Source organism: Bos javanicus, chromosome 6 (assembly GCF_032452875.1).
Source record: "Bos javanicus breed banteng chromosome 6, ARS-OSU_banteng_1.0, whole genome shotgun sequence".
In the NCBI taxonomy this organism is placed as follows: domain Eukaryota; kingdom Metazoa; phylum Chordata; class Mammalia; order Artiodactyla; family Bovidae; genus Bos; species Bos javanicus.
In genome coordinates, this window is record NC_083873.1 from 7,256,609 (window position 1) to 7,281,163 (window position 24,555).

At 37.5% G+C, this 24,555-nt stretch overlaps 1 protein-coding gene across 3 annotated transcripts in view; it reads left to right on the forward strand.

Moving 5' to 3' along the window:
- Positions 1-24,555, forward strand: part of PRSS12 (serine protease 12) — a 77,084-nt gene that overhangs the window by 22,613 nt on the left and 29,916 nt on the right. For all 3 annotated transcript variants that reach the window (XM_061419297.1, XM_061419296.1, XM_061419295.1), the window contains 5 exons: positions 1,912-2,062; positions 8,999-9,177; positions 11,790-11,931; positions 14,916-15,112; positions 20,947-21,088. In XM_061419297.1, coding sequence (XP_061275281.1) covers positions 1,912-2,062; positions 8,999-9,177; positions 11,790-11,931; positions 14,916-15,112; positions 20,947-21,088 — 811 coding nt within the window. The remainder of the gene's footprint in view (positions 1-1,911; positions 2,063-8,998; positions 9,178-11,789; positions 11,932-14,915; positions 15,113-20,946; positions 21,089-24,555) is intronic.

Here is a 24,555-nt window from a genome sequence, read left to right on the forward strand (position 1 = left end):
ATTATTTTTTTTCTGTGTGTATTTGTTGGGAAGATGTGAGATGTTGACTAAATTTTGTCTTTGAGCTTCTTAATATTTTCACAAATACTTATATAACCAGTGTAAAAACTACATTTAAAATAAAGCACAACATTTAAAAAAATGTAAGGTAATTATGCCATAATGTTTCTGGGTTGTAGATAATTTTAAATTTCCTCTTAAAATTTTTTGTTTTTCTGTTTTTTCCAAGCTTACCATGGAGGTGGGGAGAGGAGAGGCAGAAAAGGATATAATAATTTAAGAAATTTATGTTGTTTCCATTGGTTAGTTTCTATATTTTCCAAGCTTCTTAAAAGAAAAATAAACATAATAACATGTAAATTTAGGTTTCTTATCATAATTGAGCAATCATTAATTATAAGCTGCTATATAATGTTGAGAACAGTTATGTTTATTAAGCCTAACTTTATCCTTTTCCAAATTACAAGTGCTAGTTGACTTATATAAGAAAACTGTGTTACAAATATCAGAATATGAATAGATGTACATGTTCACTAATCTAAATCCCTTCTCTGGTGTGATATTTGAATAAAAATATGAATGTCCAAATACCATTTATTGATAGCTGCTTATACTGTGGAGGAATTAGAAGCATATTTCATGTGGATAAATGATGAGTATTTGGCAAAAGATAAAACTAAATTTCCTAATAGGGACCCAGCCTGTTCTGAACCTTTGACCATCTCACATTCTTTATTCCAGAAAAATTAGAGGGCTGTTCTGTTTCCCAAACACATACAGCTTTGTGCTTCTATGCTTTTGTTCATTCGGTTCATTTTGTCTGAACTGCACATCCCCATGTCTAACTTATGAAGTCCCATCCATCATCTTGGCCGTCTTAGCTACAGCTTCTTTAGAAGAGATGCCCTAATTCCCCCCAGTGGTGGGCAAGCTCCTTTTGCACCTGAACCCCTGCAGGGTCTTCCCAGTGGTCTCCCGTCTGTGCTCATGTTGTCCATATCCCGAGGCAATATACTGCTTAAGGGGTAGCATTTGTGCAGTGCCTGTCTGCCTAATAGCTGTTTAAGAAACAGAATTGAAGGAATGGATAGCGATAGTTATTTTTCGTTGTTTGGGATATTCTTTCTAGGCTTTTAGTCATCGCTTGCCAATCCAGTCAGTCAACAAATATTTATTACCTGCCTTCTACATAGCTGGGTATCTGAAGTACTTGAGTGAAAGGGAAATGCATTCCCTGTGTCCTCAATTCTAGGCTAATAAAAAGAGAGAAAAATTAAACTGATGAAAATAGATAAGGGTATCATAGACTATAATAAGGAATTTGCATGGGGAAGCCTCTGGTATTCTTCACAGAGAATGAATTGATTCATACACAAATGAATCTTCAGTATTGTTTTTTGAAGGTAGTGGCTGTGATGTCCACCAGCTTCTTATAATGTGATAATGTAAACTTTGACTTGATCTCTACAAATGTAAAAATATTTCTATGCTGAAAGCAAGTATGTCATAGATAAAAGTGCCATTCTTAATAATTACATGTTGGTAATGCTCAAGTTACTGTAAATTAAAAAATCAATGCTACCCCCCACAATACCATAAAAATCAAATGGGTTTCCAATAACTGCAGTTTTGAGTGTGTCTTTGCTGGTTTCTGAGGTCCTCGGGGAAAAGTGAATTTAGACTGCTTCCTCTTGACAGCTATTTATATGAGTGTAATTCAAGTTGGAGGGTTTTAATCAATTGAGATTATCATAAAATATATTAGACATGCATGGGTATGTCCATATCGCTGAAGTGACTTATTAAATATAACTTTATGATTGAGAATGACAAACAAATAGAATATACCTGATCTTCTGTAGCTCAGTGTAGATGTGTAGGTGTTAATTTGTCGTTAATTTCATATTGCAGGTCCTGCGTTCCCCATCCTGCGCCTTGTTGGGGGGAGCAGTGTGCGTGAGGGCCGAGTGGAGGTCTACCATGCCGGTCAGTGGGGGACAGTCTGTGACGACCAGTGGGATGATGCAGATGCAGAAGTGGTCTGCAGGCAGCTGGGTCTGAGGTTGGTTGTTCTTCTTTTGTTTTGCTTACATTTCTAAGTTTATTGCTTCCATACCCAAAGGTAGGTGTGTTTAAATTGCACATTTCTTTGAACAAATAGAAAAAGCCACCTTTTTGATCATTGTATTTGGCTGTAGTCTCCTTGAAGAGAATGTCTGTATACCTATAGATCTAACCTGTTTGTATCTGAATTCAACTGACTTTGTATTCTTAAAAATCTTAAGCCTTTTACCACTTTTTATCAGGAGCCTTTACAGGACTCCCAGGCAGTCACTAGCATGGTCAACCACAGTGACTTACCAAAGTCATATGATGAAACTAGTTGTGAGGCTTTAACTGAAGTTCAACTTCTTTCCCCAAAATATTGTCTAAACTTTTGGCCATTGCTTCCTTATTTGTTAGGTTGTGCTTAGAACAAAGAATGTTTATTAATGTTCAAAGGAAATAATTCCTGTGCAGGATATGGCAACGAAGCTTGTGGAATAAAGACAGAAAACCAATATTATATGTTACTTTAGTTATGGTTACTTTGGAATAGTATGTTATAATTTTGTATCCTCTGATCCTTGTCTTTAGTGAACATTGGTATAGAAGGCCTAAAAGTTTCTCTCAAATTATACTGGCAGATCTTCTGAAAGTTGATATTTTACTTTAAATTTGAAAAAAAAATATTTAGCATGTTGTGGCAGGTAGCGGTGGGTTGATGTGGAGACTTCTCAAAATGAAAACGTCTCAGTTCTTGTTTCACTTTGTCCAGTTAAGCATAGTCTTTGACGCTGGAGCGTGACTTTTGAACCTTGAACCGTAATTTTTTTGCAATTGTTTTTGCAACTGTCCCTCCCCAACTTTTTCAAAACTGTAGGTTAATATTAAAGTATTTTAAAACAAAATAAAGATTTTTCAACATTTTACCTCTAAATACTTCAGTGTGCACCTTTTAAAAATAAGAACATTGTCCTACAACGCCAAATTATCATCACAACTAATGTAAGAGGTAATCATTCTTACATTGTTTAATATCCTGTCATGTTCAAATTTCCATACGTGTTCCCACCATGTCCTTGACAGATGGTTCTCTGTAGCAGAATTTAGCCCAGGGCCTTGTGGTGCATGCGGGTGTTATATCCCCAAAGTCTTTTAATCCAGAACATTCTCTTGTTTTTCCTAACACTGACTTGTTGCAGAGACCAAAGACAACACCGGTTGTTTTGTAGAATATCCTACCTTCTGGATTTGTCTCATTTCTTCCTCCTGGTGTCAGTGAGCTTACTCCTCTGGTTCTTGTAACTTCTGAAATGGGAGGCTAGATCCGAAAGTTTGATTAGATAAACATCACTCAAGTATTTGCTTCAAGTAGGTGGCCCTACTGGTAAAGAACCCACTTGCTAATGCAGGATACTCGAGATGTGGGTTCGATTCCTGGGTTGGGAAGATCCCCTGGAGGAGGAAATGGTAACCCACTCCAATATTCTTCCCTGGAGAATTCCATGGACAGTGGAGCCTGGCAGGCTATAGTCCGTGGGGTCGGACTTTGCTATAGCAAACAGTTGAATACCACTGAGCAACTAACACTTTCACTTTTGTAGTTTTAAAAGTGATTCTAAAAATTCATGTTGTAATGTAGAGTTCTTTCTTTAGCCAAGATTTTTTTTTTTTCACTTACATAAACAGTTCTTAAACAAAGACTGTGTTGACAAACAATAGTCTACTACATGGAAAGAATGTAGAGATAGAATCACAAGGAAGACTGTATTAATGTTGAACATATGTGTGGGTTGAGTAAAGTGTTTACATCTTTCTCAAGCATTTGCTCATTGCTATCTTTTGTATGAGGAGCTTTATATTTAGAGAAGTGATGAAAAGGGAAAATACCTTCAAATATTCAAGACAGCAAAGATCTTCCACAGGCCTGTGTAATAACCAACAATATAGCTTGGTGGAGATTTTTTTTTATTATAAGTATCCTAGTCTCTGAACTGATGCTGTTCTTTTGCTCTGTTTTTCTTTCCTTTGGTTTTCTACTTCTCTCATAAACTTGCAGTACAGCAGTATTCTGCAACTGCTCTTCCCCTAGAATTTGTTTTGCTTACTTAAAGGCACAGTACTTTCAGATGAAATAATTTTTAATGTTACATGTTTCATCTCAGTGGTACTTGCTTTGTTGAATTCCCAAAGGCAAACTATATCATGCCTCCCTGGAGTGCTGGTTACAATTTCTTTGTGAGATGCTGTCTTTGTTGACCCTCATCGTTTAATGGTGGCTGTAGATTTTGGTAGCTGGCAAGCTTCCTAAAACACAGAAGAAATAACCGTACTTAAGGTATTTAAATTTGATTAACCCAGAACTCAGAGAAACATGAGGATCAGGAAAGGAAGCAGCCAAGTGTTAGAAAATTGAACTTGAGAATGCATACATATGCAGTGAAGTTTCAGGTAGAGACATTTTACTTGGCGTTCTTTTTGTGCACTTAACATTGAAGCATTTCCTATGTCTTTCAGAACTCTTAAAAGCGTAGCTGCTAATGGAACTGTGACATCATATTTTATTCTGTGGATATGCCATAATTTACATAAGAATTGTAAATTTTTGAACACTTTTTTTTCCTTAGGTTTTTTTTTTGGCTATAAAATTATATTACAGAACCATATTATTCAGTGGTCAAAATAAAAATTCTTCTCCTACTCTTTAAAAATATTTATTTGTTCTATTATTTTATTGCTTATTAATTTTAAAAATATTTTACAAACATTATTGGTATGTCTAATTATTGAGCAGAAAGGAGGCCTTATTTAACAGATGAGAAAGTTAGGCTCCCTGAGATTACTCAAAGTTCCCAAATTATACTGTGAGTGAGGACCAGAATCTTGAAATTTATGGCTCCCAAAGTAGGAATTTTCCTTTCATGTTACACTGTTTGTAAAATAGGCAGGTATTAACAAGGATAAATATGAATACAGGCTGAAAGAAATAGGGAAGTCAAGAGAGAAAAGTTTATTGTAGGAGGAAATTGATGATAAGCATGTTTTAGACAGATTATATATTAATGTGCCACAGACACCTCACTGAAAATGCCCCACGAGACTGAAAGAAAGCAAAGTGTTTCAGAGTCTGCTCTAAAGCCAGACACATTTTACCATCTAATTCTGGGCAAATTGTTTAACTTCTGCACCTCAGTTTCCTCATCTGTAAACAGTGGATAATAACATCATGGGGTTGTAGGGAGGATTGAAAGAGTTAATACATTTGAAGCTGTTAGACCAGTGTCTGGCATACAGTAATCATTCAGTATACTTCAAAATGTCATTACTGGAGATAGAGGGGATTGTTTTCCAGAAAGAAATATGGACTATTGACCATAAAAATGAGTTTTTCATCCAAATGTTATGTGTCACAAAATGATATTTGTGGTCAAAGAACCAATCTTTTATAACCTAACAAGTAATCCTTTTTACACAATAGAATTGCCTAACTCAATTCTGTATCTATTCAAAGTAGTAGCTAAATCCAGGGATTGAGTTAGTCAGGTGGTACTTTTTATTTGCTATTTTTCTATGAAGAACAGACTATTTTATATGAATGCAATCAGATTAGCTAAAGAGGTTTAGGAATGTTTGGATACGGATCAGACATAGGATCAATTCAGTGTTTATTGGGGATTGCTGCTATGTAGGTCAAACAACTTTGCATAAAGTAACCTAATAAATCGATGTATTATACCAGAGATCCCCTATTCCACAAATTTATTTGGCGGTCAGATGGTAAGAAAGTAGTAAAACTGGGACTGTTACTACACATGAACTGCCAGGGCTGGTGTGGACATACTTTTCATAATGGAAGGGAAGAGAACACACAAAACTTTATCAAATTTACATAGCACTTATTAGCCTTTAACAAACCATGAGTTTTATGTTGCTCTCCCTGGTATTAGACAGTCTCTTGAAGGGCAGAGTCATTCATTTCTTTGGTATTCCCCTGAAAGCCAGTACAGTCCAGGGCACCAGGAAATAGGCTGAAGGACTGTGTGTATTTATAAGTATCATCTTAATTTTTAGTAAACTCAAAAATTAGCTGGGAAGCCTAGTTTGTTTTACATCATGGTTTCCTAGTTAGTGTTTTTTTGTTTTGTTTTGGTTCTTGAATTTGTTGCATTAATTTTTCTGATTATTTTAATTAAACATTTTTGTGATCATTAAAATAATGGTTGTAAACAATGGAAAATATGAAGATATATAAGGAAGAAAATAAAACACCCAAATGATGTTTTAAGGCTGCATTGTAACATAGATGATTTTCCCCAGAGTCACTGTCCGGGGCTTCTGAACTCCCATCTAGTGTCCTCCCTTAAGGTAGGAACACAGTTTAGAGGCTATTAATCAGGCCTTTTGCTTTTTCCTAGAACCTCTACCACATCTTTGACATATCTGAAATGCAGTGTATTTCAGTTACTCTGTCCAGCCTGTCTCAAGTCACTCCCAAGTAATGAGTATTTTACCTTTGTTATTTTTTTCTTGGGAATAGAAAGCCTTTAGTTTTTAATCTTTTAGCCTAGACTTTTAGTGCAAAGGATTTTAAAGATATGTAAAAATGCATTCTTACTGTTTTAATTTGATCCTTGTAAGTTGAGCATCTTACAATATGCTCAGTGGCCATGGGTATTTCTTCTTCTGTAAATAGGTTGTTTCTCTCCATTACCCTATTTTTGATGTTGGTCATTTTGTCTTTCATTATGATAATAAATTATGATTATTTACTTCTAAGAATTTTTTTTTCTTTGATTGCTGTTATATTTTACAAATATATCTTTTACCTTCTTTGCCTTTTGATCTGATTGTGCTGTATTTTGCTATACAGTAGTTCAAATTTATGTGTTTGGTTTATTTATTACATAGTTCAAATTTATAAGTTTAACTTTTTATAGTCTTTGTTTTCTGATTTCTCGTTTTTTTTTTTTTTTTTAATCTTGCTCAGGAAATTCCCTTATTATCAAGGGTTTAATAACTATGTTCTTATTATTTCATTGCATTGTATTAACTTTTTAGTCATCTTGTCTTCCTTTTTCCCTCCTTCCTCCCTTTTTTTCCTTCTTTCTATTTAGATTTTTAAACCATCTGGAGTTCATTTTTTGTTTCTGAGTTTGGGATCAAATTTTATTTTCTCTCATATTGGTCCCTGGTTTTATTTTAGCACCTAATCTCGCCTCAAGGAATTATACTCACTGAAATTTTCTTTAACAGACACAGATCTTTTTCTTTTCTAGCAATTGTCACAGGGCAGAGATCCAAGGAGATGGTTAATCTGCCTTTCTCCAAAGCTTTCCTATCTGGCTTCCCCATGACCTGCATTAGTCATCCTGTCTCCTCTGCTTATATTCTGCGACTTTCAGTGTTCTCTAAATCAGTTTTCATATTTGCTTTCATTAATCTCTTTCCTCTAGAGCAAGGGTCAACAAACATTTTCCGTAAAGGGACAGATAGTGAGTACTTTAGACTTTCCAGTTACTCCACTGAGCTTTTGTGTAGTGCAAAAGCAGCCACAGACAATAATTTGGGAATGAGTGTGGTTTTGTTCCGATAAAACCTTATTTCTGGATAGTAAAATTTGAATTACATATATCAGAATTGCTTTCCTGTTTTGGTTTTAAATTCTCAAGATAGTTATAATGTAAGGAGAAAAGGGCAACTTAAATAGTGGGGAATAGATGCAGTATCATTGAAAAGCAAACTAAAAATATAAATACTCTAGTTTAAGAATTAAATGGCTGAAAAGGGCTAAAGATGCAATTTCTGAAGTCATTTATCATTTTGACAGGCAATCATGATCTTCTTCATTGAAATCTGGGGTTCTAGAGAATATGGTGTCACTTTGAATTGTGAGAGAAGTAAATTTAGTCAAATAAATTTGAGTGAAGAAATGTTTGGCCATGAGTAAGAGAACTGAAAATAACTGTGGCTTAAACAAGACATAAGAAATGCCAGGCTGGATGAGTTACAAGCTGGAATCAAAATAGGCAGGAGAAACATCAACAACCTCAGATATGCGGAATATACCACTCTAATGGCAGAAAGCAAAGAGGAGCTAAAGAGCCTCTTGATGAGGGCAAAGGAAGAGAGTGAAAGAGCCGGCTTACAACTAAATATTAAAAAAGCTAAGATCATGGCATAGAGCCCCATTCCTTCATGGCACATAGAGGGGAAAAGGTGGAAATAGTGACAGGTTCCTCTTCTTGGGCTCCAAAATCACTGTGGACAGTGACTGCAGCCGTGAAATCAGTAGATGTTTGCTACTTGGCAGGAAAGCTGTGACAAACCTAGACAGTAGGTTTGAAAAGGAGACATTACTCTGCCGACAAAGGTCCATGTAGTCAAGGATCTGGTCTTCCCAGTGGTCATGTCCAGGTCTGAGAACTGGACCGTAAAGAAGGTGGAGCGCCAAAGAATTGATGCCTTCAAACTGTGGTGCTGGAGAAAACTCCTGAAAGTCCCCTGGACAGCAAGGGGATCAAACCAGTCAATCTTAAGGGAAATCAACCCTGAATTGGAAGGACTGATGCTGAAGCTGAAACTCCAGTATTTTGGTCATCTGATGTGAACAGCTGACTCATGTGGAAAATCCCTGATGCTAGTAAAGACTGAGGGGAGAAGGAGAAGAGGGCATCAGAGGATGAGATGGCTGGCCAGCATCATTGATGCAATGGTCATAAAGACCAGAGATAGTCAACTCAAGGTTGGTATGGTGGTTCCACAGTCATCAGGGCCCCAGACTCTAGCTTGCAGCTCTTTCATTCTTAGTTTGGTACTTTATGGACCAAGATAGCTACAGTGGAATGAATTGATAAGGAAAATTGTAAATTAATCATAAGTTTACCTTTGCCAGAGGCAAAAGAAGAAACAGGTCCGACTAACCTTTGATCTGACTTATGTTCTTATGTTTGTTCAGTGGCATTGCCAAAGCATGGAATCAGGCGTATTTTGGGGAAGGGTCTGGTCCAGTAATGTTGGATGAGGTACGCTGCACCGGGAATGAGCTTTCTATTGAGCAGTGTCCAAAGAGTTCCTGGGGAGAGCATAACTGTGACCATAAAGAAGATGCTGGAGTGTCCTGTACCCCTCTAACAGGTAGGAACTTCACCCTGTCAACCTAGCCACTCTTGCCTTCGCGCCTATTTGGTTTTAACTTCCCTCCTCAATTTAGCTAATATTACTAAATGCACTTACAAATAAATCCCCAAATAAGACATAAAAAGAATGTATACTGTGTATTAAAATGCTCTCTTTATTTATAGATATTTCTGAATTTTTCAGTTGAAAGCTACACAATCCTATAAAGTAATTAAGAACATATAATCTTGTTGCAATATATAGTACCCAGTAGTCAGAATCAGCACTCTAGCCTGGAAAATCCCATGGACAGAGGAGCCTGGTAGGCTGCAGTCCATGGGGTCACGAAGAGTCGGACACGATGGATTGACTTCACTTTCACTTTTCACTTTCATGCATTGGAGAAGGCAATGGCACCCCACTCCAGTGTTCTTGCCCGGAGAATCCCAGGGACGGGGGAGCCTGGTGGGCTGCCGTCTGTGGGGTCGCACAGAGTTGGACATGACTGAAGCGACTTAGCAGCAGCAGCAGCAGCAGCAGCAGCAGCAGTCAGAATCAGTGTACAATGATAAATTTAGGATGTTAGGTATTACAATTATATATTTAGTCCATTCATTGATTAACCTGTCTTGACTCTCAGAATGTATTTATAGCTGGTGAACTATTTTGATGGGATTGTTGATTAAAGAACACTATTAAAGAGCCAGATTAACCTTTGCTGTACTGAATATTCAGACTCTTCCAAATCACAACATGCTTGTCAAGCTATGTCTTGTGTTGCAAGGACATGTCTGAGTGCAAATGAGTGTATTATGTACTTAAATGTTTGGGGGGAAGAAGAGAGAAATGGACGGGCAAGAGAAGTTGGGTCATCACAAATCTGTTGTTTCTATAGCAAAAAGAGCTTGAAGAAAAAAAATAGGGTTTTAATATTTCTTTAAAAAAGTTAAATGAAATACTTCTGAGAAACTGTGAAATGCCGAAGGTCTACTTTTTTATTTACATAGTTCTGTACACTCTGTTATTTTATTAGAATAACACATTTATACACAAAATAAATAGAAAATTTATACCAGATTGTAAGCCAGAGCACTTCATCTTCTTGAGCCTCCATTTCCTCCTCTTTCAAATGACGATAGTCTTGTAGTGTTGCTGGGGTGGTCAAATGAGGTAACAGGTGTAACAATGCTTTGCAAACAGTGAAATTTTACATTAATAATGATTCTATTGCTGCTGCTGCTAAGTCACTTCAGTCGTGTCCGACTCTGTGCGACCCCGTAGACGGCAGCCCACCAGGCTCCCCCGTCCCTGGGATTCTCTAGGCAAGAACACTGGAGTGGGTTGCCATTTCCTTCTCCAATGCATGAAAGTGAAAAGTGAAAGTGAAGTCGCTCAGTCGTGTCCGACTCTTGGCGACCCCATGGACTTCAGCCTACCAGGCTCCTCCGTCCATGGGATTTTCCAGGCAAGAGTACTGGAGTGGGGTGCCATTGCCTTCTCCCATTCTATTGCTAGGAGATCTTAATTTACTTTGAATGATCCCAGAGATTCATGAAAAGGATGACTTTCCCCCAAGATTATTTATGTATTTCATTTGGGAGGAGGGACAGTGTTTGGGTTATTTTTGATGGAAATAGCCTCTTACACTTTCTGGGAAATGAATTTATTATATTGTGTATCTGCTTAGACGCTTTTTACAGGATTTTCTGGGAATTAAGTATTCATTTAATTTCAGAAGACTCAAATTTAGATTTGTATTATCGACAAAAGAACAAAGGCAAAACCTGCACCCCAGTTCTTATTCCCTTCTCCAGGGGATCTTCCCAACCCAGGAATTGAACCTGGGTCTCCTACATTCCAGGTGGATTCTTTACCATCTGAGCCACCAGGGAATCCTTTATGAATGCCTAAGGAATAATAATAAATACTTTGACATGATTGATCACTCTTCAACCAGAATAGCTTATTCTGTCTTCATAGTTCAGTATTTTTTCATTCACAGTTAAATTTTTCAGCTATTTCCAAGTTACTGTGTTTTTATACTTTTTAAATTTAAATGACAAATGTTGTTCATACTTAAGGAGATTAAACCTATAAGAAATTTCCCAAGTATTTAATCTGGAGAAATCTAAATAATTACTTTGGAATTATATCAGAGTATATTTTTCTACTTAGACATAGGAGTACAAATAAAAGGGAAAGTGTTTTGTTAGGACAGATATGTGTTATGACTTTGTTCAAGAGCAATCCCGTTAATGACCTCAGATCACTGAGCACAGGTCTATGCTTGTGTGCTTAGTCGCTTCAGCTGTGAGCGACTCTTTGCAACCCTATGGACCGTAATCTGCCAAGCTCCTCTGTCCATGGAGTTCTCCAGGCAAGAATCCTGGAGAGGGGTGCCGTTTCCTTCTCCAGGGGATCTTCCGGACCCAGGGATTGAACCCGGGTCTCCAGCATTGCAGGCAGACTCTTTACTGTCCGAGCTACCAAGGACAATTCTAGTAGGAGTTAAAAAAAAAAAGGCCTAGAGAGAGATCTGGGTAGGATGGTATTTCTCATGAAATTAAAATGTTGCTCTGCCTTTTTCTGGTCATTATTTACTCAGTCTCCGTGTTTCCTTCTTGTCGCAGATGGCGTCATCAGACTTGCAGGTGGTAAAGGCAGCCACGAGGGTCGCCTGGAGGTGTATCACAGAGGACAGTGGGGGACTGTCTGTAATGACGGCTGGACTGATCTTAATACCTATGTGGTTTGCCGACAGCTGGGATTTAAGTAAGATCTATTGATACAAGATAGCTAAATGCCAAACTCTATTTTTAGAAGTCTTATTTTGTTACCTTTACTTGGAATGTCTATAATACTAACAATATATATTCTCAAACATTATCTACATGTCTATTCTACCTACCTTCCTATCCCTCTTATCTACCTATCTATATATGGAAGTTCAGCAATTAAAAAACAATAACATTCTCTTTGATGATAAATACCCATCCATATCTTACTATTTATCTCACTTGCCTTTCCTGCCACCACCTTTCTTCTTGAATGACTGGTTGGAGCCATGGAAGTCCTGTTTTGTCTATTTAAGTGAGACTGTGTGCTGTGAATGATCAGTTTTATTCTGATGCATTGTTACTATTGGATGTTGTTAGTAATAACATCACTGTGTTTAAAATTGCAGAGAAGTCCAATGTCAAATTCTTTGGTATTACATTATTTCCTTTCTCATAATGTGATGATAATTATCACTTTTATTTGAGAAAAACAGCTTTCTTGTCATGAGATGACCTTTTGAACTCACCCTTGACCTCATTCTCTTAAAAACTGAGTTTCACACTTTGAGCAATATATTTCATGTCACACACATAATGCATTCCAGAGTAAAGACCTAAGTTGCTTGAAGTAATTGCAAATGATGCCTTTGAGCTAATATCTGAATGAGGCCCATGAATGCCCATTCTTTCTTATTTTCCATATTTCTATGTCATACTTGAAGTAATGGTCTCATGTTTAAAAGAAATAAGCAAAATTATATTATTTTAGCTTGAGATAGAATTAATTGCAAATATTAAAACTTAAAAATATGCTTTCATTCAAGCTAAACATTCAAGCTATGTTTAAACATGTTTTTAAAGTTGTAAAAGTAATATAAAATTTTAGAGATTTGGAAAAAAGAGAAAATAAAAAACTACCCCTAATTTTCCTGTTATTAAAACTTGTGTATAACTTTGTAACAGCTCTGGTAGTAGATATGTAATTTTACTATTCACTTTTTAAACTTTATATTACTGTAGTCATAATTCTTAATAACATAACTGATGATGTTCATACTATAATTTACATAATATTTAAATTAGTTTAAATTTTCCTGTTGTAAATAAAAACATCAAAAGGTATAGATGTATGCGATTGACAAATATTTTGAATTTTCATGGGCAGTGCAGTTAATTATAATTATGAGGTCAAGGGCTATGACATGCTAGCCAAATAAATATTGATGTTTAATTAATAAGAATTACTTTAAAATGCCATTTCATCTGAGTAAATCTCTGTTAGTCTGAGAACTGTATCCCATTTTCACAAGTTTAGAAAAATTCAAACATACTGTTGTTTACTGTTCTCATATTTTTCCTTATTAGTGAAAACAATTGAATAAATGCTGATTTTTTTCCCTCCATTTTTTATTTATTTTGTTTCACAGATACATTAAGTTTTTCTTGCATATACAGAGTACCAGAACTTAATGGTTCTGAAAGTGTTCTCAGTATTTGTTAAAATTCTAAATGATTGTGTTAGAAGGTAGAACAGGCACCTGCTACAGTTACATTTTAGTTTACAGAGGAGTTTCTGAAAGAGAATGCTGTTTTGGAGTGAAAAAGAGGGTGAACTCTGGGTTTCGTCATACAAACGAAATCCCAAAGCAAAATGGCCTCTTCTGTCTCTTACATAATTGATATGAACGGATGTAATCAGATTGCTGCATTTTGTGGAAACCTGGTATAAGTTGAAAGTGATAGCAGTATGGAATTTAGGATAATTACTTTTCTAGCTAAGAACCGATCAGTCAGAAAAATAGAAGTCTTAGAATGACATTGAAAGTTGCATTGTTTTAATTTATTGAAATGTTCATCATGTTAAGTAAATTTAATAAATAAGTGCATGGGAAAAAATTAGGAACATTCATCTTTCAGACCAAAAGATCTCTTCATATTCTTAATACAGAAATAATAAAATGAATGGAAGTGGCTAACATAAAATTTATGAGTTAGAGTTTAATTATTTATATAGACCAATTGAAAGACACTTCAGATATCTTTTAGCCCAGGGATTTCTGGAGGCTTGTTTGGATTTTACAGAACAAAAGAACCAAACTGGGGAGAAGATGAATGAAGGTAGAGATTGGCTTATTTGCTAATTTTTAATTTTGTGGATCCTTCCTATTTCTACAGTGTGTATATATATTATAATACACTTAGGCTTTTTCAGTAGGGCAGTGTTACAAATAAAGTCAATTGAAACACAAATATAATTCATGAAAGTTTAAAAAGTCAGATTTATGTAACCTTATAAAAAGCACTGTTATTACTCTGATTTTGATGGGTTAAAATCCAGGTTTCATCATGGATTGGAATGATTCTTGAGAAATCACTGAACCAATACATACATTTTGTTTTTATTTTTTGTTTATTTGTTTTCTTTGACTGCATCATGCAGCTTTCAGTATCTTAGTTCCACTACCAGGAATTGAACCTGCAACCCTTGGCAGTGAAAGTGTGGAATCCTAACCACTGAACCTCCAGGAAATTCCTCACACGGTTTATTTTGGAAGACAGGATAGGAAAGGGGCTTAGAGAGCTAATGAAATCAAATGCACTCAGAAGGCTTTCAGAGGCTGATATAAGAGTTCTCACTTTCTGGTACACTGTGTTATTTCCACGGTCAGGAATTTGACATTTATCTGTCTGCATTCTCTCTGGATGGTGGGTTAAATTGTAGACAAAACACAAGAATGGTTGGGGGAATAGGATTAATTATCTACTTGTTACCCATTCAATCAATCAAACATTGTTAAGATCATGAAAATATGTGATGTAGTGAATACTACTGTTAGAACTGAGTTCTCAGGATAGGAGAAAGAACAATACTTACCCTCTGAAGTCATGACACTTAATGAGGTTGCTTGTTTTATGGTTTGTGGTTCCTTGAAACAAGAGACAGCAGTTGTGTGCATGATGTTTGTTTTATTGCCACAGATACGGCAAACAAGCCTCTGCAAACCACTTTGAAGAGAGCATGGGACCCATATGGCTGGATGGGGTCAGTTGCTCGGGAAAGGAAGCCAGTTTCCTTCAGTGTTCGCAGAGACCCTGGGGAAGTCATGACTGCAGCCATCGGGAAGATGTTGGCATCTCCTGCTACCCCGGCGGGAATGGATTCAGATTCTCCCTGGGTGAGGTCCTGCCACAGCTCTTGAGTATTCATATTCCAGTAGCCACTGCACGTTTAGCCACTGGTCTTTGGCTTTTCAAAAAGTCTATTTTCCTAGATGCTCTAATTTTTAGTAATTTTATTTCAGAGAAAAATAGTCTTTTGAGTCTTTCCACCAATGTTACAAAATTTTACTCCTAATTTTTCTCTACCCATCAGCCTCCGTTTCTCATGTATCTGAAAGATGGAAGAAAGAAACTGCAATGTCCATTCCCCAACTGATTAGTTACCTATTCTGCCTCTCATTTAGCTTGAATTCTAACGAACTATTTGAGAAATGATTGAAAATAAATCAGAACAAAACAATATGTCTCTTTCCCACCTCCATGATTCATTTGTCTTTAGTCCTGAGCCTTGTCAATCATTGCTTGCCAGCCAGCCACTGCTGTGTCCTAGCATAGATCTTTGAAGTTTCTCACTGGACTCCAAGGTGGATTCATTGGAGTAAACAGCCCACCTATCTTTCTAAGATATCCTGTTACTAAAATACCCATTAGCATCACTTATTATGGCCCTCATTCCAAATTTCTTCAGACTTATAGTCAGATAAAAGGTACTTAGCTCACCTAACAGTCTAAAATATTCGTGTGTAGTGTTAATCACTCAGTCGTGTCCAACTTGTTCGACCCCATGGACTGTAGCCTGACAGGCTCCTCTGTCCCAGGCAAGAATACTGGAGTGGGTTTCGATTTCCTTTTCCAGGGGATCTTCCCGACCCAGGGGTCCAACCCAGGGGTCCAAAGAATTGCAGGCAGATTCTTTACCATTTGAGCTACAGGGAAGACCTTAAATATTCTTAGGTAAAGGTCCTTTTGTGAGCAGAGAGCAACTACTATATATCCTTGACAGACTTAACATCTGATGGGGAGGCCAGAATAAATATGAATGAAAAGTATAGAGGGAGATATTCAGAAGACTTGCCAGGACTTTACCATAGCTCTGTTTGTATCTATATTGTATTTTTTGGTACATAAATGTTGAAACAACCATTGGTGGTCCTTAAGTCTTACCTCAAGCTTGAGTCAGCCCCTTTTATATCTTCCTGCTTTGAGACTCTGAAGCTGGAATCTTCATATTATAAAACAATGTGTTGTTTTGTGTTGGGATGTGTTGATTTCTACAGTATTAGCTATTCCCTGGTGGCACAGTGGTAATGTGCCACCTCCTTCCACGTGACTTGCGCCTATGCCGCCAGCATCCTCATGGAGCCGGATGACTGGCCCTGCGTCGTCTCCATCACCTGCTTCAAGCACAAGTCGGGGGGCCATAACGTCCAGGTCATGAGGGCCGTGTCCTTGGGCCAGGTGGTCATCACCAAGAACCGCAATGGGCTTTACTACCGGTGCCGCGGCATCGGCACCACCACGCAGACCTTCTAGGAAGTGAACTTTGATGACGGATCCTACAGCGACAACCTGTATCCAGAGAGCATCACTAGTAGAGACTGTGCCCGCTTGGGCCCGCCACCTGAGGGCGAGTTCGTGGAGCTCCGGTGGACTAACGGCAACCTTTACAGGGCCAAATTCATTTCCTCTGTGACCAGTCACATCTACCAGGTCGAGTTCGAGGATGGGTCCCAGCTGATGGTGAAGTGTGGTGACATCTTCACCCTGGATGAGAAGCTCCCCAAGAGGGTCCGGTCCCGGCTGTCGGTCAGCACAGGGGCCCCACAGGAGAGCGTCTTCTCCGGAGAGGAGGTGAAGGCCGCCAAGCCCCCTCGGGTGGGGACTCAGGGTGGAACCTGGACTACCTGGCCTTCATGGAGAGCCTGCTGCAGGCGCAGTGCTGGCCCGGAGCCCCGTACTAGGACCACTGGTCGCCTGTGAGCCCTCGGCCCAGCAAGGCAGGCGTGGCGGGCCCTGGTGTTTGCCTGCTGTGAATCCCTGTCCTCGCCTCTCAGCCCGAGAGGCTACCTCAGCGACAGGAGCAAGCAGGACGCCGTATACAGGAGATGTGGGCTTGATCCCTGGGTTGGGAAGGAAATGGAGAAGGAAATGGCAACCCACTCCAGTATTCTTGCCTGGAAGATTCCACAGATAGAGGAGCCTGGCGGACTGCAGTCCACAGGGTCACAAAGAGTGGGACACTACTGAGCACGCAGTTAAGCATGCATACTTTAATTTGTCAAAGTGTCTGTTGATTCCCCATTGTACTCTGACCTGGGGGATCATAGTGACGTACTCCACTAATCTAGCACTAATGATACCAGGTAGAACTACAGCATTTTACCCTGTCCCTCATAGGTCATATTTTAAATTGTTTCTGTTTGATCTCCTCCCTCGCTGCTTTCTTCCTATAAAGGATTTATGACCCTTTAGGATTATGTGATGAATAATTACAAGTGGTTGGGAGAGATAGAGCCTGTTTGCTAGAAATATGGAGTGATCTATTCAGGCATAATCCATCAGTACTCCATGTGAAGTATTATAAATACTATGCATGTGTTCTAGGCTACTTCAGTTGTGTCTGACTTTTTGCAACCCTTTGGACTATAGCCTGCCAGGCTTCTCTGTCCATGGGGCTCTCCAAGCAAGAATACTGGAGTGGGTTGGCCATGCCCTCCTCCAGGGGATCTTCCCAACCCAGGGGTGGATCACCCCCCCAACCCCTGGCCCCGTCTCTTTTCTCGCCTGCATTGGCAGGTGGGTTCTTTACTACTAGTGCCACCCGGGAAGCATACCAAATACTACAATCTCAGTTCTCTGAAGACCTGTGTGGTTAAATATACACATACAGTTAGGACAACTAATCCTTTCAATTTCCTTAAAATCTTAAATTTTCTAAGATTATATTGATAGATATATTTTTAAAAAATTAAAAAAGTTCAGGGTGATAATTATTAATAAAATAGGAGATCATTATTATGAATTCTTTGGTCCTAATTTTGGTAATATATTAACTATTCATTTGTCCAAAGAACCTTATATCTGAGCCAAATTATTCTTTTGCAATAGAATCAGGTTACCATTTATTCATCCAAAGAGATCATTACTTTCCCACTTATCAAAAAGGACTGCAAAGAGATCATGGAATGGTGCAGTTTAAAAACAATTTAATTTTTTCACTTCTTTGGCACTATGATAAGAGCTGTTAGACTATTAGAGTATTCACCTATTTGAAGGCAACTCATTGACCTTAACTTTAATTGTGAATGAAACTTTTCTCAAAATTAGTAGTAGTTCAGTAGACACTTCCTAATTTTAGGTGTGTGGTAGATGGAATGCTCAAAAACAATATTCTAGGTCAGTAAAGGTGATTTAGTACAAATGTAGTTAGTTAATGCCTATGTTAGTTGGGGAAAATTTGTGGGATGGTAAATATGTAGATTTCTTAATACTGCATTCTTTTTTAAAAATTTAAATAAGTTTATTAATTACCAAATTTTCCACATCCTATCTCAAACTTACTTGCCCTGATTGCCCTAAGACTACTCTCCACCAATACTGCATTAATTCTAAAGTTCAGAGTATTAAATCTTAACAGAGATATCTTTTACACTTCATTGTCTCTGAATTTTACAGTATAAAGTTCAACTTCTACTTTTATGCTAGATTTTATCTTTTAGGAAAAATATTATTTTCTTAAAAATAATGTATTAAATCAGTTTTATAGGAAAATTGAAATAAAGAAAACTCTGTTGTAATCAGAGTTTGAGATATATAATGAAAGGTACTGTATACTCTGTTTAGTTTTCCCAAGCATCTTAAGATTTTAGAAATAAATCATGTATGTTATTGCTACAACAAAAAGAACTTAGTGAGGTGGTATTAATAGAATGGTTTCTGTCATTCAGTTTCCCTTCAAGCATCAAAAATCCAATGATTTAATAAAATGAGTGGCTAAAATTAGGTTCAGAAATATTGTGTATATTATTTTTACAAAGTATGCAACTTAGGCTTTAAAAATACTTTATCATTTTTATTTTTATGGAATGTGAAAAACTGCCCATAAAACAACTAGGATGGAATGTGGAGATCTAATTCCATGTGTGTATGATTTCTTAATTTTGCACCAAAGATCTAAAAAGTGTAAAAATCAAAAACAGAAGAATTTCATCTCTTTAAAGTTTTTCTTTGAGAATCACTTTTCCCCTTTTTCCTCTTGCAAAGACTCCCTAAATTTAAGGTACAATAATAAGAAATGTAAAGTTTTAAATATATTGTGTTTTGTAACATGCCTATTACAAAAATTTTTTAGCTAATGTAAACAACGCATAGAGAAGGTTGTTATTTTGACTTTGCTGTATTGATTCCACTATGATGCCTGTTCCATGAAGTGAGTATGATCAGAGATTAGAGAGCCAGCAACCCTGGGGCAACAAAGAAGAATTCGAGGAATCAAAGTAGGATGTGTCTATCTTGCCAACTGTGTTTCCTTTCAGTTAAAAAATGTTGTCTAGTGATTACATACGTGGGGTTGAACACATATTGAATGATACTTGGTTTATTAGCTGCTTACGTCACCTCCTTAGGTTCTAATAATTTCACCATGTTGGATGGTATTCTTTGAATCCTTATCAATCTTAGAGGCGCAAGCTGGAGACACTTCTAGTAACTAGATAATGTAAAGAAAGTGTATTAGTTTGCTTGGCCTACTGTAACAGATCACACGCTGGGTGGCTTAAACAACAGGTATTTATTGTCTCACACTTCTGGAATCTGGAAGACCAAAATCAAGGTATGCGCAATGGTTGGGTACTTCTGAGGACTGGAAGGGGAAGATCTGTTCCAGGCCTCTCTCCTCAGCTTGTAGGTGGCTGTTTTCTCCCTCTTTCTCTTCACAACATCTTCCTTCTGTGTATCTCTGTGTACAAATTGGATTAGAGCCCATTCTAATGGCTTCACAATTCAACCCCAGGCAGTATGCAAGCCATAACGAGGGCTTTTAATTAAACAAAACCATATTTATTGGTGTAGATACAGATGTGTGAAAAACTCTACAAGTCATTTCTTTTGCATAATTCAGATAAATCCCCAATTTACTAGAGATCAGTTTCTCAACTTTTACATCTTTAATGATTTTTATGACTTAAGCTCTTCCTTGGGAATCAATAGTAAATAGGAAGCCTGAGATGGAAATTGTCCTTATTAGTTGCTTCCGTTTTTTTTTTCTTCTCTTCCATCTTTCAAGTTACTCATGCATCCTAAAGTATATCTAAAAATTCTTCTTAAAAATACTAGCTTTGGAGTATAATTTCTAGGTATGTTGATGGATAAGTGAGTAGATGTAGAACAAAAACAATTCCAAGTTAATGTCTTTTACTAACTAGAAGTTGGAGGTAATAAGATCATACACAGTTTTACAGTGCTATATATTCATTTATTCAATAAACAGGTGTTATGTGTACTCTCGGAGAAGGCAATGGCACCCCACTCCAGTACTCTTGCCTGGAAAATCCCATGGATGGAGGAGCCTGGAAGGCTGAAGTCCATGGGGTCACTGAGGGTCGGACACGACTGAGCGACTTCACTTTCACTTTTCACTTTCATGCATTGGAGAAGGAAATGGCAACCCACTCCAGTGTACTCTATAATGCCAGGCACTGTCTCAAGTGCTGGGAATATAAAGTTGAGCAAGATAAGCACTCTGACCTCAAGGCTTCAAAAGATATTGCAAAAGTGGATACAATTTTTTTTTTTCTAAATTGGTATGTCCTCTCTCTCACTGTCCATTTAATATTTAGCTCATTTTAAAAGCAAATACTATTTTATAAAGTCTCTGATGCTTTAACATCAGTTTGCTTGTTTTGGCTCTTATAAAAGTAATAATGAGTATCACTTTTGACTCGCGACTTAGGTTTTCCAATCAGACTGATGGATGGAGAAAATAAGAAGGAAGGACGAGTGGAGGTTTTTATCAATGGCCAGTGGGGAACAGTTTGTGATGATGGGTGGACTGATAAGGATGCAACTGTGATCTGTCGACAGCTTGGCTACAAGTAAGAAAACCTAATTATTTGGGATGGTTGCTTTACAGAATTTATGATTATTTTACTCTTGTTCTTGTATAAAATTAGTATTTATGATTCAGTTGAAAATACTGGCAGCATGCTGACTTGATTGAGAATGGTAAAGAAATACGGAGTCTGTTTAAATTTTTCTAAACTCTTACAAGACATATACATGATGTTACTCAAGAAATGTAGCTTTTATCTAATAACAAATAATCCAATAAATCTTGATTATTCATAACACTGGAGAAGGAAATGGCAAGCCACTCCAGTATTCTTACCTGGAAAATCTCATGGACAGAGGAGCCTGGCCAGCTACAGTCCATGGGGTCGCAAAAGGGTCGGACAGAACTTAGCGACTAAACAAAAACAACAATATTCATAACAATGCTTCTGTCAGCCAAACGTATTAACCTTTTCTCTGTGATTTATGTCGCAACACAGTAGCCTTATAAGGGATTCTGCTGTTACTGAAATTACGGTTGGTTCTTGTTATTTGCAGTAGTTCTTGTTATTTGTACAGTCATGATGAACATTAAGTTAGGAAATACTGAGCCATTGCTTCTAGCTGCTGCTGCTAAGTCGCCTCAGTTGTGTCTGACTCTGTGCGACCCCATAGACGGCAGCCCACCAGGCTCCCCCATCCCTGGGATTCTCCAGGCAAGAACACTGGAGTGGGTTGCCATTTCCTTCTCCAATGCGTGAAAGTGAAAAGTGAAAGTGATAGTTTTTATTTTTTAAAGCATTTATTTATTTTTGGCTGTGCTGGGCCTGTGTGGTGCAGGCTTTCTCTAGCTGCGGCGAGCGGGGCTGCTCTCTAGCAGTGGTGTGTGGGCTTCTCGTGGTGGTGGCTTCTCCTGTTGCGGAGCACAGGCTCTAGAGTGCATTGATTTCAGTAGTTGCAGCATGTGGCCTCAGTCGTGGCTCCCGGGTTCCGGAGCACAGGCTCGATAGTTGTGGCTCAGGGGCTTATTTGCTCCTTGGCATGTGGAATCTTCTGGCATCAGGAATCGAACCCATGTCTCCTGCATTGTCAGGCAGACTCTTTACCACTAAACCACCAGGGAAGCCCCTTAGTTTATAGTTGTTTCTAAAATAAAGCTTAATACATAAATGAGTAATTTAATGTTACTATGACAAAGTGGATGGTCGTCTTCTAGTGTACAAGCTATAGTTTGCCATCAAATGGTATTTAGAAGAGAATCATTTAGCTTTTGATCAGTTTACATATATTTGAACATATACTTGTTTTTATAATTTCCCAGTGAGAGGAGATAAAATTTCATATAAGAACTTATAAATAAGTATGTGATTAGAAAAGGGGATTTTTTCCCCCATGTCTACTTTGAATTATTAAAAATCTTTAATAAAGCATTTATTTGTAGAAATCAATCCAGAAAGCTTTGGAGATGTCAGAGAGGTTTCTTAATAAGAATACCAGAGAACTGTCCCCCACCATCTATATTGCACTTGAGGGTTAGTACTTGGAAACACTGAGAATCAAAATAGCATTAGCTTTTTCATAATGTAAGAAACAGAAATGAAGTAATAAAAATCAGGAACATGAGTGGTAACTAATATAGATGCACTTAGAGTGACAGAAAGTAAAACACACTCTTTAATGGTGTATTACATAATGTCTGACAAAGTCTAGCATATGAGAGCACATTGTTTTTAGAAGGTTGAGAGAGAATGTCTTGCGATCAGCTAACCTCGTTAGGACTAAATAGCCCTGATGGAGATTCCATTCTTTTCGAACTTTGTGTGATTCCATTAGTGCATGCTTCGATATGACATTGCTCTTGCACTCTGTGTTTATTGGAGTTATATCCCTTAAAAGAATTTTCAAAGGGCGTGTCCTTATTGCTTTGACTGTGTGCTCAGTCGTTTTGAGTCATGTCCAACTCTTTGCAACCCTATGGATGTAGCCCACCATGTTCCTCTGTCCATGACAGCAATACCACGCCTCTCTCCAGACAGGAATGTTGGAGTGGGTTGCCGTGCCCTCCTCCAGGGGATCTTCTCCACCCAGGGATTGAACCCGTGTCTCTTATGTTTCCTAGCACTGGCAGGCAGCTTCTTTACCACTAACATTACCTGGGAAGCCCGTCCCTATTGCCTTAATAGAGACCTAAAACTAACTATATCTAATTTGTAATCTTATGTTTAAATAGCTGCAAAGAGTTTAATTTCTGGCATATTTGTATATGACATTTAAAAGTTGAAGTTACATCATTCTTTTAATTATATCCAACAAAACATAAATATAGTGTTTTGATACTCACATTCATTTAAAAAATACATGAATAAGTTCTTCTCTGACCATCACAAATTTTACATAGTTCCTTTTTCTCCTTGAAATTTTAGTTTAAATTTTCTTTCCCCACAGAATCCTAATGTTACTATATTTTAAAAACTGTGTGTGTGTACACATGCAGAGAGTGAGATAGAGAAAAATTAAATTCTTCTAACAAGATGCTCTCAGGATTTTATGATTTCTGGTACACAACTAATTAAAAACAACAAATTTGATAAATGATTTTTCAACGTAGGAAAGAAAAGTTGACAAAAGCTCTCATTTCCTAGACTGATGGGTTGGGGTTTGGGTCCTTGGATAACAGGAGGCTTCATTGCTATCGTTTGTTTTGAACTGTTCTTTTGGCCACTTCAGAGGCTTTTAAATCTTGGAGCAATGCACTGTGGTTGGATTGGCTGAGTGAAAGGCATGCCTTTTTTTTTTGTGTAGTGGGAAAAGGGAAATTTTGAAAGAGAAGTTGATCTTGACTTAGCAAGACCAGTTTTAGGAGAGAATACACATGGATTTTGATGATCTACATATCAGTTGCCATATCTCTTGGAAAATCATCATCTACTCCCAGGAGTACTTGATACTCAGTTGAAGTGAAGTGAACTGAAGTGAAAGTTGCTTAGTCGTGTCCGACTCTTTGCGACCCCATGGACTGTCCATGGAATTCTCCAGGCTGGAGAGGGTAGCCTTTCCCTTTTCCAGGGGATCTTCCTAACCCAGGGATCAAACCCAGGTCTCAGTTTAAAGACTCGTGTATTAGAGCCTATTGTCTCCCTGAAATTATCAGCTATGAATTATTTCATGCTTGTAATCCAGAAGTCCCTATAAGTGACACAGTCTTTAATTATTTTTTAAGTCAAAGAAAAATGTATTAGATTTCACTATATCTTTGAGAATGTCTTTAATTATGTACTTTTATTAGTTAAAATGTTCTCTAATTCTAATATACTTGTTAATATATCTAAAATGGTACATTCTCTTTAGTTTGTGCATTGATTGGGAAATTGCTAAGAAATCATCCTTTTGGTTTATTTAATGAGTCTAATTTTATTTTCAACGTGTTTACTTCCACCTGTCATCTACTTTTATGCTATCTATCATGCTTTATTTTTGGTTCTTTGTATGACCTTCTGGCTTTCGATTCACA